This window comes from Xyrauchen texanus, chromosome 19 (assembly GCF_025860055.1).
Source record: "Xyrauchen texanus isolate HMW12.3.18 chromosome 19, RBS_HiC_50CHRs, whole genome shotgun sequence".
Taxonomy (NCBI): Eukaryota; Metazoa; Chordata; class Actinopteri; order Cypriniformes; family Catostomidae; genus Xyrauchen; species Xyrauchen texanus.
In genome coordinates, this window is record NC_068294.1 from 12,665,230 (window position 1) to 12,679,111 (window position 13,882).

Here is a 13,882-nt window from a genome sequence, read left to right on the forward strand (position 1 = left end):
TTAAATACAACAAACAGATCAACTGAATATATACCCCTGAAACACCTGCTATGACTTTCTCAACTTTTTCACCTCTCATGAGGTGTCCCTTTTCGTAGACATTAATAGCCGGAACACTATAGCCTAATTATAGAATAAAGTAACTGGATGTTTGCTACTGATGAAATCTGCATATAATAACAAATAAAAGTTGCCATCGGTAATTCATTGGTAAAGTCATTGTTTAATATTTAGATATAAGTTAATGAGTGACCCAAAAGGCACAGACAAAATGACCCAGCTCCAAGGATTTATTGGCATTTTAAAAAGGTTAAAAACGAATTATGTAAAAAAAAATGTCATTCTTCTGTACCTGCAAAGGTGCAATTCAATACAAAACTATTTTAAATTATTTAAAGTCATCCTTACATATGACATACAAATTATATTTTGGGTTTTTAAAGGAATATTCCAGGTTCAATATAAGATAAACTCAATCAACAACATTTGTTGCATAATATTGATTACCACAAAAAATTATTTCGACTTGTCTCTCCTTTAAAAAATAAAGAAAAGAAGCTAAATACAGTGATGCACTTATAATGGAAGTGAGTGGGGGCAGGTTTTAGAGGGGTTGAACACAGAAATGTGAAGCTAATAATTTTATAAAAGCACTACCAATAATTATTCTGTTAAATATTCTGTTTATTTGACCTGTGAAGTTATTTAAATTGTAATTTTCACAGTTGTTTTAAGGTTTGTTGACATTACATCGGCATGGCAACGAAGTAGTAAAATTAGCTATAATTTTACACAAAATTGCTAAGCAATTTTATCACACTAAAAACATGTTAACACATATTGTTTTTGTTTTGTGGTTATACTTTTAAACAGGAAGTATTTTGATGTTTACGGATTGGCCCCATTCACTTCCATTGTAAGTGCCTGTAAGTGTTTTGCTTTTTTAAAGAAGCAGGGGCAAGTCAAAATAATTTTTTGTGATAATCAATATTATGTCACAAATGCTGTCGATTGAGCTTAACTTGTATTGAACCCGGAATATTCCTTTAAGTAATAATAGCTGGTTGTATTTATTTACAGGTTAAAGAGCTAACGGTATAAATTTATGTGACAAGATTTAGAACTTCTTTAACATCTTTTAAACACATTTCTAAATATTTGCATTCTATTGTTTGTTAAGCAAGTAAGTCTTTTCGTTGACTAAATTAGTTTTTTTTAACTAGTTGGTTGAATGTAAGTCATTATAATTATGATTAGTATTATTCATCTTATAATATATTTTGTTTTTATATAAAGCACTGTATAAATACTGTCTCACGTAAATCTAATTTTCCGTTGTAAAAAGCTATTTGGAACTTTTAATTTGAAATCGCACACAGTCTGGTTGCAGTGAGTGTTGTTGTTGGTCGTTTACTGTAGCGTGCTTCACATTCATTCGTAAATACCAAATTAGCCTCAGTCAGACTCTGATTTCTGCTTTGGAGCGCCGCGATTGTGTCTGACGGCGAGCTGCGCACTGTTGCACTGTAAGTAACGGCACCATATCCGTTTAAATTATATATATATATATATATATATATATATATATATATATATATATATATATATATATATATATACATTATTATTATTATTATTGGCTCCAGTAGGAGAGAAAATATGGCAAACCCTATGCTGTAAGTGGATTTATGATGTGGTATCCAGAGATGGAAAAAGAGGTGCACATCTGGAGTTGTTAATGATTTTAAGATATAACTGTAACATTGCTGTTTGTCTCCCGGAGCATCCGTCTAATGTTTTTATACACGAGAATTTAATGTAATCGTTCATATTTTGGTCTATGACACATGAAAAAGAAAACCTAGTGGAAGCCACCTAACCGGTACTGACTGGTCTTGAACCATTCTTTGCCATTTGGTTACATTGATGGTATTCTAGCAATTGATCACGAAAAGAGACATGTGCAAACCATTATTAATTTCCTTTTATACAAAGAGCATTCATTTCATTTGCAAAAAAACAAAAATAAACAACAAAAAAACGATTGCAAATGGCATAAATGATCTTGAAATAAGATGCATCCAATCCATTACTATTGATATATCATAGATTCATGTGCTGTCGTTAAAGCACACTAGTGGGCAAGAAATATGCTGTTTGGTGAGAGTGTCATAAACACGGCGCCTCTGTTCAAAGTTCAGATCGGATCAGTCCGTATCTTATCATCATCGCGAATGTTTTATGTTTGCATGTTTGGAAAGCATGACATGTTATTTGTGCGTTCAGTGATGAACATCGGAAAGGGATGCAGCGCGAGCCATAGCATCAGTCGCGCGCAGATCGAAGTGATCGCGTGTGAAACACATGAACCTTAATTTGATTTAAAGAGACAGTGACCCCCTTTCATCATAGTCTGGTTTTGATGGTAAAGTAAAACGCTTATTTATAGTCCTCCCTTCAGCCATCTTTGGTGCATTGTTAAGACAAAATGTCACCAAGCTGCATATTTAACGCGTACGATTTATTTAACTGAATTCATTCCGTCTTCACGAATGTATTTTTGCGCACTGGCGAATGCAAATAAATGGTTAAATCCCGTTTGGTCTGGGGTTTTATCTGGAACGCAGCCTTGGTTAAATATTTAATACAGAAATCGCTATTCTATTGGTCATTATAAAGGACACGAATCCGCATAATGCTGTAAATCGCCTGCTCCTAAATGACATTAATGCACATACTCTTCATTCAAAAAACTTTACTATCTGTTACCTTTACGCTTGTTGCATAATACACCACAATTATGCAAAGTAACATGTTCAAGCAGGCCACTGTGCATTCTTTATGGAGACTATGCTGCAACTTTTCAGCTGATTTTCAAGCCTTTCTCTGGTTGACTGGCCAGCTGAGTCAATGACATGCTGATTCAGCAGTGGCTTAATCCACAGAGGAATTTCATGTGCAAACATTATTCAGTTTTCAAGGGGAAAAAAGAATAGAAGATGACTTTTGATGGACCAAATGTTGTTTCAGGACATTGTTTTCTCCACACAGAAAGTAACATAAATGGAGGGAAAATCCTGTCATCATTTACACCAAACTTGGATGATTTTTCTTCCTCAGTGAAACGCAAAGTGACCAGTGGCTGTCAGTATCAAAAAAGGACAAAAGTCCAGCTAAATCGACAGAATTTGTGGCATAATGTTGATTACAACAACAAATAATTATTTATACTATATTCATATACCATAGTGAATAGGGCCAATTTTTGGAGGGTTTAAAGGCAGAAATGTGAAGCTTTAATTTTATAAAAGCACTTACATTGATTTTTCATGTTTTTTCCTAGATTGAAAATTGTTCGGGGCCACCCAAGCCAAAAAATTTTTGGACCGTGTCAAAATAAAAGTTTTTCAAATACACATTATCACCCTTACACATTGATCACAATTTTACAGCATTAACAGTAACTGTGGTATTGGACATAACTTTACACAGAAAAGTTTAGTAAGTGAAGTTATCACACTAAAATCATGTTAACAGGCATATTGTTTACATTTTGTGGCTATACGTTTGATACAGTGAGTATTTTAACGTTTACGGATTGACCCCATTCACTTATAAGTGCCTCAATGGAACCACGATTTTTGAAGAAAAAGAGGGACAAGTCAAAAGTCATTTTTGTGGTATTCAATATTTTGCCACAAATGCTGACGATTGAGCTCAACTTGTATTGAACCTGGAATATTCCCTAAAGTTATTCACAGAAAATCTCCTCAAATCTCATTCAAGTTTCCACATATTCAAACTTGGTGTTTCATTTGGTTACGAGACACAGGAGAACCAGTGGTTTGAAGCCATTGACATCATACGGTTTAGAGGGACATTAGGGTGATTTGTTCTTTTAAGTCACAGTATTTTTAAATTGTTTTCAAGTTTATGAAAAATTACATTGTTGTCCATGGCATTCACACTTTTGTGTAATGGTTTGCATAGCCAGATTTATTTGTTCTGTTAAGATAAGAGGAAGGGTCTCTAAACTTTGAACTGTTTAATTTTTTTACAGTGTACGATGGCAGCCGAGCTCTCCTCCTCCATAAACATTAAAGAACCTCGATGGGATCAGGGAACATTTGTGGGTCGAGCAAAGCATTTCTTCACTGTCACAGACCCCAGAAATATCCTCCTGTCAAATGAACAACTAGAAAAAGCACGTCAGATTATTCAGGATTACAAGTAATTTAACTAAGACCCTCATGCTCTATTTTTAAACTGAAATTGTGGGAACTTCCACTGAGAAATTTGCATTTATTAATATTCTTTTGTATATTTTGTTTATTGTAACATGGGCTGGGTTTGCTTGGTACAGACATAGATACATTATTACCCTCTTCCGTTTTCTTATCTTTTGAAGACAAGGGGTTGTAAAGCCAGGTCTCAGTGAAGATGAGCTTTGGCGGGCAAAATATGTTTTTGACTCGGCATTCCATCCGGACACGGGTGAGAAAATGCTCCTGATTGGTCGCATGTCTGCTCAGGTCCCCATGAACATGACCATCACTGGATGCATGATGACGTTCTATAGGTGAATCATGGTCTAAAACTGGAACATCTGCAGTTCTTTGTACTTATCTTCAAATGATTCTTTTTATTCAGATTGTTATTGTGCACTAATATAATTATAACAACATTTGGAAATTAATCTTTGTTTATATTTATGCTCCTTTCACGCTTTTAGGACAACTCCAGCTGTTCTGTTTTGGCAGTGGATCAATCAGTCTTTCAATGCAATAGTCAACTACACCAACAGAAGTGGAGATGCCCCCATCACTGTAAAGTAAGAGGATATTCGGCGTCGCCATGATTATTCTGGTTGCCGCTGGACAGCTTTCTGGTTACGGATAAGAAGCTCCATAAGAAGCTATGTAAAAACTACTAAGAGAAGCATTCCAGATGGAGAACAACAACCATTTTAAGTGTAAAATTGAGTTCAGGCTCAACTTGTGCAGTTTTTAGCTGACATAACAACTCAAAGTAGTTAATAATATCAGCATAACTAACCTGATAATAATATCAGCATAACTAACCTGATAATAATATCAGCATAACTAACCTGATAATAATATCAGCATAACTAACCTGATAATAATATCAGCATAACTAACCTCGGTTCATAGCTTCATGTCAGGCACCCACTCCTGAAACTTTGGTGGGTGAGCCACTGTCCAAAGACTATTAAGGTATTGTCACTATGGAGCCACATGCTTTTATGAATAAAAAAATAAAAATAAAGGTTACGCTAAACATCACATTATTTGGTTAGAACAAATGCTAATGCGAGTGAAAACACTTTAGACCGAAAATGATGTATTGTGGAACACTTCTGCGTCCTGGAAAAGGTCTATAACATTTATACTTCAAGGGATAGTTCACCCAAGAATGAAAATTCTCCCATCATTTACTCACCTTCGTGCCATCCCAGATGTGTATGACTTTCTATCTTCTGCTGAGCACAAACAAAGATATTTAAAAGAATAGTTCAACTCTGCTGGTTCATACAATGCAAGTGAATGGTGGCAAGAACTGAAGTTAAAAAAGCACATAAAGGCAACGTAAAAGTAATCCATACGACTCCAGTGGGTAAATCTATAACTTCTGAAGCGATATGATAGGTGTCAATATTTAAGTCCTTTTTTACCATAAATCTCCACTTTCACATTCTACTTCTTTTGTTTTGCTGATTCGCTTTCTTCGGGCATATCGCCACCTACAGGGCAGGGAGAAGATTTTATAGTAAAAAAAGACTTCAATAATGATCAGTTTCTCACCCACACCTCTCATATCACTGCTCCAGATATGGATTTCACCACTGGAGTCATGCATTGTATGGACCTAATATTTTTCTAAAACCCTTCATTTGTGTTCTGCAGAAGAAAGAAAGTCATGCACATCTGGGACAGCATGAGGGTAAATGATGAGAGAATTTTCATTTTTGGGTGAACTATTTATTTCATGGAGTCAGTGTGTATGCCAAAGGAACAGCTCACCCAAAAATGAAAATTGTGTCATTATTTACTCCAAACCCGTATGAATTTTCAGAAAAAACAAAACAGCCTTCACACAGCTTTTTGGCATACTGCAAGTGAATATTGCTTCCGGCTGTCAATCTCCAAAAAATTCAATAAAAATACAAATTATGTATATATATATATATATATATATATATATATATATATATATATATATATATATATATATATATATATATAAATAAAACCACTGTTAAAAGTAATCAGTACAACACATACACTATATTCCAAGTCTTCTGAAGCCATACAGTAACTGGCAAAATGTAAGTTGTGTGTTCTCTTAAATTAAACCGTTACTCAATTCCCAATGGTGTCAAATATCCCAAATCAAATTTAGTGACTATGGTGTAGGTCTAAATGGTGTAGAATTAAAATTTTTGGGTGAACTATTCTTTTAAGTGTATGTTTAATCTTAATTTTTGTGGCATTATTCATAAATTCCTGTGATATATACTTGCAGCCAACTTGGGACAGCATATGTATCAGCCACCACAGGGGCGGTGGTTACTGCTTTAGGACTAAATGCATTAGCAAAGGTAATGTTCGATTGTTATTTATCAGCAAGTTCACTCTTACAATGTTACAAGGTTTATCACACAGTGGTGACTCTATATGTACATCATGTAATCTCGTCAATACTCATTTTAGTCCTTTAACTTTTTTTCAGCATGTTTCTCCACTCATAGGCCGGTTTGTGCCATTCGCTGCAGTAGCGGCTGCAAACTGTATCAATATTCCACTGATGAGACAACGGTAAATGATTATCCACAACAAAATGCCTACAAGAAGATGTTTAATCTTATTTTACGAGATTGCTCAGCGGTCCTTACTGATGTTTTTACAAAAAATCTGATTCTAAATGCATGTGTCATAAGTTTGCTTCAGTGTTCTTTAGAAAGAAATGAGTAATTGAGTGTGCCGGCCCCTTTTTTATTAAACAGGGAACTGAAACACGGCATTCCAGTAACAGATGAGAATGACAATCGGTTAGGAGAATCTTCAAAGGCAGCTCAACAGGCCATTACACAAGTGGTGGTGTCCAGAATCCTCATGGCCTCTCCGGGAATGGGTTTGTTTGTGATTGTGTTTCATTAAACCGATTACAGTCAAATGGAAACAAATTGTGCGCTTAAATGAAAAGTGCGACAGTAAAAAACCTAAGTACTAGTAAACACATCAGCAATATGGAGTGAACTATCCTCTACATTAAAAATATATATCCTCATGAAAGAGCTTCATTTCATGTTTTTTAACCTTTTCTTGTAGCCATCCCTCCATTTTTAATGAACTCCTTGGAAAAGAAGAACTTTCTCAAGGTATTGTCAAATAATGTTTTGTAATTTTTTTGGTTTACTTACAGTACCTGAAATTTGAAGTAAAAAAAATGGTTTTGAACTATTAATTGAAAGCAGATCATGCACACACCCGACTACAGTGTCCACTCTACTTGAATGCATTTGACTTAACAATGACCCCATAGAGTCATCTGCTGTGTTGCATCTTTTCAGAGGTTTCCATGGATGAGTGCACCCATTCAAGTTGGCTTGGTTGGATTTTGGTGAGTTGCCAAAGATAGATTGATGGTCTAATAAACAGTTATTTTCTGAATATACTGAGGAATAATTTGTGACCCATGCTTTTGTACATTCTTTCTTCCGCTTAGTCTTGTGTTTGCAACTCCATTGTGCTGTGCATTATTTCCACAAAAGAGGTGAGGAAATTCTCAAAACTGTTTTTTGCTAATTGCTGACTCACTTTTCCAGTGAAGTTTTGTCGACATTACACATCACCTCATGCATATGCCCCGATTGCGAAAGTCACTAATTTCCTTTTGCAATCTTTTGCTTCGTGGCTGTATTAGGGGTGATTTGCCTAGAATAATTTAGCATATAGCACGGTTGGGCAATAGCATATAGTTTAGACTAGAGGTCGACCGATAGTGGATTTTGCAGACACCGATAACTTAAGGTAGTGGAAAAGACCAATAACTGATTAATCGGCTGGTAGTTTTTAAAATCGATTTATACAATGTTTTAAAATGTTCTCAATCTTTCCTTACTATGCCAGGTACAGACACAGAGGCGACACAAGTCCAAAATTAATTAAATCTTAGATGTGGTTAACTGTTAACCAAAATTCTAATAATAATCAGAAGAAAATGAAGATCTGGTGCACAATGGGGACTTTTAAATATAAACAAGCTTGAAACACTGGGGACTTTTATTTTGAAATGATGTAGCCTTGGCTCATTACAATGCTGTATTTAAAATTATTTACAAAATTAAGCATTTTATATCCTATTTATTCACCAGATGAATGGTTCTGTGTATATATCACCAGATGAGGTTTAATGTGGAATAAGGTGTATTATTATTTATAAGATATAAAGTTGGAGACACAATGTTTCTGCTGACAAAGCATAATCATAATCAAAGCATAATCGCAAATTTCTTTGCTTGCCCTCGCTATAGTTTAAAACACTTCATTATCTAATCAAAATAATGAAATATTGCATTAAAGTGAGGATAAAAATATGGATAGAAACAGCAAATACATAGGTTTCAGTGATTGTTTAATTTCACCTCTTGAGGCCGCTGTTATACTGTAGAATAAAGCCAGTATAACTGTAGAATCCTCCAGACTCAGAGGAACATAGAGGAATCATTTAAAAAAACTAACAGCATAGCTTTTTAATGATAACCGATAGTTACAAAAGCAACTATCGGCACAGATTAATCCGTAAAACCGATAAACAGTGGCAAAAATAAAATAAAATATGTGAACCTTATGGAATTAGCTGGTTTTCAGCATTAATTGATCATAAAATGTGATCTCATTTTCATCAAAGTAAGGATAGACAAGGATAGACAAACACAATGTGCTTAAGCTAACAACACAGTAACAATTATAATCTTTCATGTCTTTATTGAACATATCCCATTAAACACTAACAGTGCTGTGGAAAAGAAAGTGAACCCCTAGGCTAAAGACAACTAAAGACATCAACAAAAACTAATTAGAGTCAGGCGTTGGCAAACCTGTCATCCAATTAATGAAACAAGATTGTAGGTGTGGGTTAGAGCTACTTTGACTTATAAAAAGCACTCAAACATTTTGAGTTTGCTATTTGCAAGAAGCATCTATTGACATGGCTCATCCCTTGCAAAAAAAGAGATCTCAGAAGACCTACGATCAATAATTGTTGGTTTGCATAAAAGCTGGAATGAGTTACAAAGTTATCTCGAAGAGCTTAGATATTCATCTGTCCACAGTTATGCAGGTCTAATCCACAATTACTGAAACACTTGGTTGAGGTTATTGCTGCCAAAGGAGTATCAACCAGTTATTAAATTCAAAGGTTCACTTATTCCAAAGCACTGTGAATGTTTAATGGGACGTGTTCAATAAAGACATGAACGATTATAATTGTTTGGGTTGTTAGCTTAAGCACATTGTGTTTGTCTATACTTTATTTCATATGTGGAATTACCAAATGTTGGACATGCAGCTCACATGTGGCTTTATTTAGTATGGCCATTTATATGATTTTTATTTATGTAAAGCAAGAGACGTTAAAAAGCTGTTTTTTTTTATTGATAAAAAATTAGGAATTGAAATAAGAGGACAGAAATCTTGTTATTTACAGTTATAGTTATATGTTATGTATTTTGTGCAACAGTGTATTAAGTTCAAATAGGATTTTGTGCTCTAAATATTATTTTGGTGAAAAAAAAATATCACATAAAAAAACAAAAATCACATTAATGCATGTCAGAAATCCAGCAGCATTGGGTACATGTATTCTCTTTTCTCAAAGTCTGTGGCCATGGTGTGAAACCAGACGAATCAGATTATTGCTCGATCCTTAATACCTACATGCGCAGTTACTATTTCTGCATATTCAATAAGGGAAATATGCAAAAACTGACAAGACGTGCTTTTTGTGTCTATTGCTGCCATTTGTTCGCATGACACTATCAAATTTGTGTTTTTATACACACAAACATTTAGTAAAATAGGGCCTTAGTATAAGATTTTGTTGTCTGAAATTCTGCAGCACTTCAGTTGCTTTTTTTCTCTAATGAAACACTTTCAGTTCTATGGCGGTGAGTCGCTTGGAACCAGAGTTACAGGAAAAGATTCGAGCCAGTCATCCTGGAGTAGAGACGGTCTATTTCAACAAAGGACTGTGAGAAAAAGATCTGTGAATCTCCACTTTACTGTAACTGTTTTACTCTCTCAACATTTTGTTTGTGTGCCAAAGTTCACCGTTCCTCTCCAGGACATCCCAGCTCAGTCATTTTGGAAGAGGTTTTGACATTTTTGACTGTTTAAATTGTTTTTAAAAGAAATACATTTTCTCATTGCTGATCTGTGCCAGTCTTTTGTCGGACATGTGTATGACGGTGTTTATTACTGAACATACAGTACATGTAGTATGTTTTAAGTTTGCAATTGAATATGTGTGTGCTGCCTCTTTATTCAATGTGCCATTGATCGCTATTTTCAGTAAGGATCAAAGATGTCAGATTATATTCTTTCTCCTTTCTATTCGTATGTATTGCATCGTTGTTATCAGTATTCCGTGTTTTATCTTTTAATGAGGGTCGCTGTTTATACAGTATTGCCAAATTTCAAATTCAGTTTTAAGAAAAGTCATGGGACCTCTATACATCAATCAGCCACAACATTAAAACCACCTGCCTAACATTGTGTGGGTCCCCCTCGGGCCACCAAAACAGCGCCAACCCACATCTCAGACTATCATTCTGAGATGTTATTCTTCTCACCACAATTGTACAGAGTGGTTATCTGAGTTACTGTAGACTTTGTCAGTTTGAACCAATCTGGCCATTCTCCGTTGACCTCTCTCATCAACAAGGCATTTCCTGCCGCAGAACTGCCATTCACTGGACGTTTTTTGTTTTTGGCAACATTCTGAGTAAATTCTATAGACAGTTGATCTAGGAGGTCAGCAGTACAGAAAGACACAAACCAGCCCGTCTGGCACCATCAATCATCCATGTGATTATCTAATCTGCCAATCGTGTGGCAGCAGCGCAGTGCACAAAATCATTCAGATATGAGTCAGGAGCTTCAGTTAATGTTCACATCAACCATCAGAATGGGGAAGAAATTTTGATCTTAGTGATTTGGACTGTAGCATGATTGTTGGTGCCAGATGGACTGGTTTGAGTATTTCTGTAACTGCTGATCTCCTGGGATTTTCTCGCACAACAGTCTCTAGAATTTACTCAGAATGATGCCAAAAACAAAAAACGTCCAGTGAGCGGCAGTTCTGTGGATGGCCTTGTTAATGAGAGAGGTCAACAAAGAATGGACAGATTGGTTCGAATTGATAACTCAGATAAAGAATAGTGTAACAGGTAAAGGATGGGCAAGGAGGAGGCGCTTGAACTGGCTGAACAGTCAACATAATCTTTAATGATATAAATGAACTTAAAACATAAGGACAGAGACACATACATGCAGCGCGGCCACGTGCATCTCTCTCCCTCAAACTGGTGTCTCCGGCTCCCCTTTATCTCGCTCTCCCACTGATCATCTGATTCAGCGTCCACAGCCTGGCCACGCCCTCCTCCACATCAGAATACTATTCTGAGATGCGTTTTGGCGCCACGAGGGGGACCTACACAATATTAGGCAGGTGGTTTTAATGTTGTGGCTGATCGGTGTATGTCAATAGTGCAATCAGTTTAATTCATTGCCAAATCCAGACCTCTGCTGCACATTCCTTAGATGCAAATGTAATAAATAGACAGTATAGCATGGATTTAAAGAATAGGTTTATCTATTTTACTATCCTCAGTATTTTTTAGTTCAAACCGTTAGAATGTTATACAAGAACTGATGAATAGTGTGTACAGTATTTCTTTTATTTACCAACCATGCATGAACAAACGTTTTGTAAGTGAAAATAGTATGAGGTTAAAGTTCAAAGTGTTTGTATTGACTGTTCCAAAGTCCACTTCTCTAGCAGTTCAAGTGAAGGAAACACACAGACCTTGTTAAGGTATTCACACACAACAGTCTACATGAAATTAACTTGAACAATCTAACAATATAATAACTGATGGAACTCAAAAACTAATTTTGACCAAGCACACAATCCAAATAGTATTTATTTCTTGCTAGTGTGACTCTTTCCAATTATGATGTGGTACGTTGCCTTTCCTTGTAATCCGGTCCTGCTGGTTTGCCAATTCTATTTTTAAAGTATATGATTTTTTGGGTTGTTAATCTTTGTGAACTTTCTGTTTAATGGACAAAGTCTTCATGTGTTGTATTCATGTATGTTTAATGTATTAATATGAAACCTTGAAACTGTATGGAGAAAGCAAAAGCAGCTCTAGTTAGCTGTGTGTTGACCGGTCTGACCTTTGTTGTTGTGAAACTTGATGTGCCACATTTGTTAAGTTCATGAATGCAGTCTGTTTAATTGTGACTAAAGCACAACAGTGCTTGTTCAAGGTCCTCTGAAGGTTTCCCATTTTCTTTAAGCAGTCTCTGTGGAAAAGGATGGATATGGAACAATTTATGTTTTTTATTTTTTGATAATTATTTTTGGGACAAATTATATATGGATGGACCCCTTCTCCACTGGGTCCAATGAGGATGTTATATCAAGAGGACCGTTATGGGCCCCAGTCATCTTGAAAGCATTAGGATCTTTTGACAAGAAAGCACATCTTTTCTTTTTAAAACACCTTTAAGAGGTAATTATTATACCTCTTATAATTATAATTATATATTAGGTAAAATACTCTGAATACAATATTTCCCTTGACTAGAATACATTCCCTTGTGTAATGAACACAGCACAAAACTGTTTATGAAATAAATAATTCATCAAGGCATCTGCACACTTGGCACAAAATGAGAATACTTTGAGGTGGCAGGGGTGATTAACCGGACTACTCTTTAAATGAACAGGTTGCTATAATTCACACAATAATTTGTTTGCAGCGAACGAGATGGGTGTAAGATTTTTAAGATTCATGTTTTAAATCGGTTCTTTTTAATTTTACAGTGTGGGAAAATATTACACTGTGTAGATGACATTGTATTGTGTGGATTACGTTAATGAAATAAAGAGTATTACAAAGCAATGAATCTTTTTATTACTGCACAGGCTATGCAGTCAGCTGCCCCATGGCCAACAGCAAGGGCCTGTCCTCGTTAAATAACACACGTTAACCAGCGCAATATCAACTTGATTTTAGGACTGTGCTTTTTTTTTTTGTCACACATATGACAATGTCAATTAAATTGAATCCAGCTTGTTGTGTATACAAGCCATGGAGGTCTACAATTAAATAAAGCATAAATAAAATGTTTGAAGGGGGGAGCCTTGTGGACACATTTTGAATTTGTTTTTTTTTTTTTTTTGCTAAATCAAAACATTACAATAACAGGCAACTTTGTGTAACTTCAAAGATACAAAAGGGAATTAATCAAATCTTTATACAATGCCAAAAACAGATTTATAGTGTTAAACAATAGACAATTTTTTTTATTATCTTAAGTGATTGTTACAGAAATCCTTGTAAGATGGAAGAGATTTGAACATTCTACTTTTGTGAATATATAATTTACCAGACAACATTATATAGTTTAATAAATAGTCCATACTTTTGTCTTCATGTTCAAAGTAACAAATAATATCTTTAACAGACAACATTAGATTATCATCCACAGAAAAAGAAGAAATGTAACCTTTCCAAATTTTCTGTACAATTTGAAAATCGTAAAATAAATTATATAAAGACTCTTCCATA

General features: G+C 35.1%; 1 protein-coding gene across 1 annotated transcript; it reads left to right on the plus strand.

The window, feature by feature from the left end:
• Positions 1–1,445: 1,445 nt before the first annotated feature.
• sfxn1 (sideroflexin 1) lies at positions 1,446–13,323 on the plus strand. Its single transcript, XM_052150337.1, has 11 exons — positions 1,446–1,526; positions 4,061–4,230; positions 4,409–4,579; positions 4,733–4,831; positions 6,544–6,619; positions 6,751–6,836; positions 7,025–7,152; positions 7,350–7,399; positions 7,592–7,641; positions 7,747–7,794; positions 10,180–13,323. Exons 2-11 carry the CDS (start codon positions 4,067–4,069, stop codon positions 10,274–10,276), a joined length of 969 nt encoding a protein of 322 aa, XP_052006297.1. The 5' UTR covers positions 1,446–1,526; positions 4,061–4,066; the 3' UTR covers positions 10,277–13,323.
• The last annotated feature ends 559 nt before the right edge of the window (positions 13,324–13,882 follow it).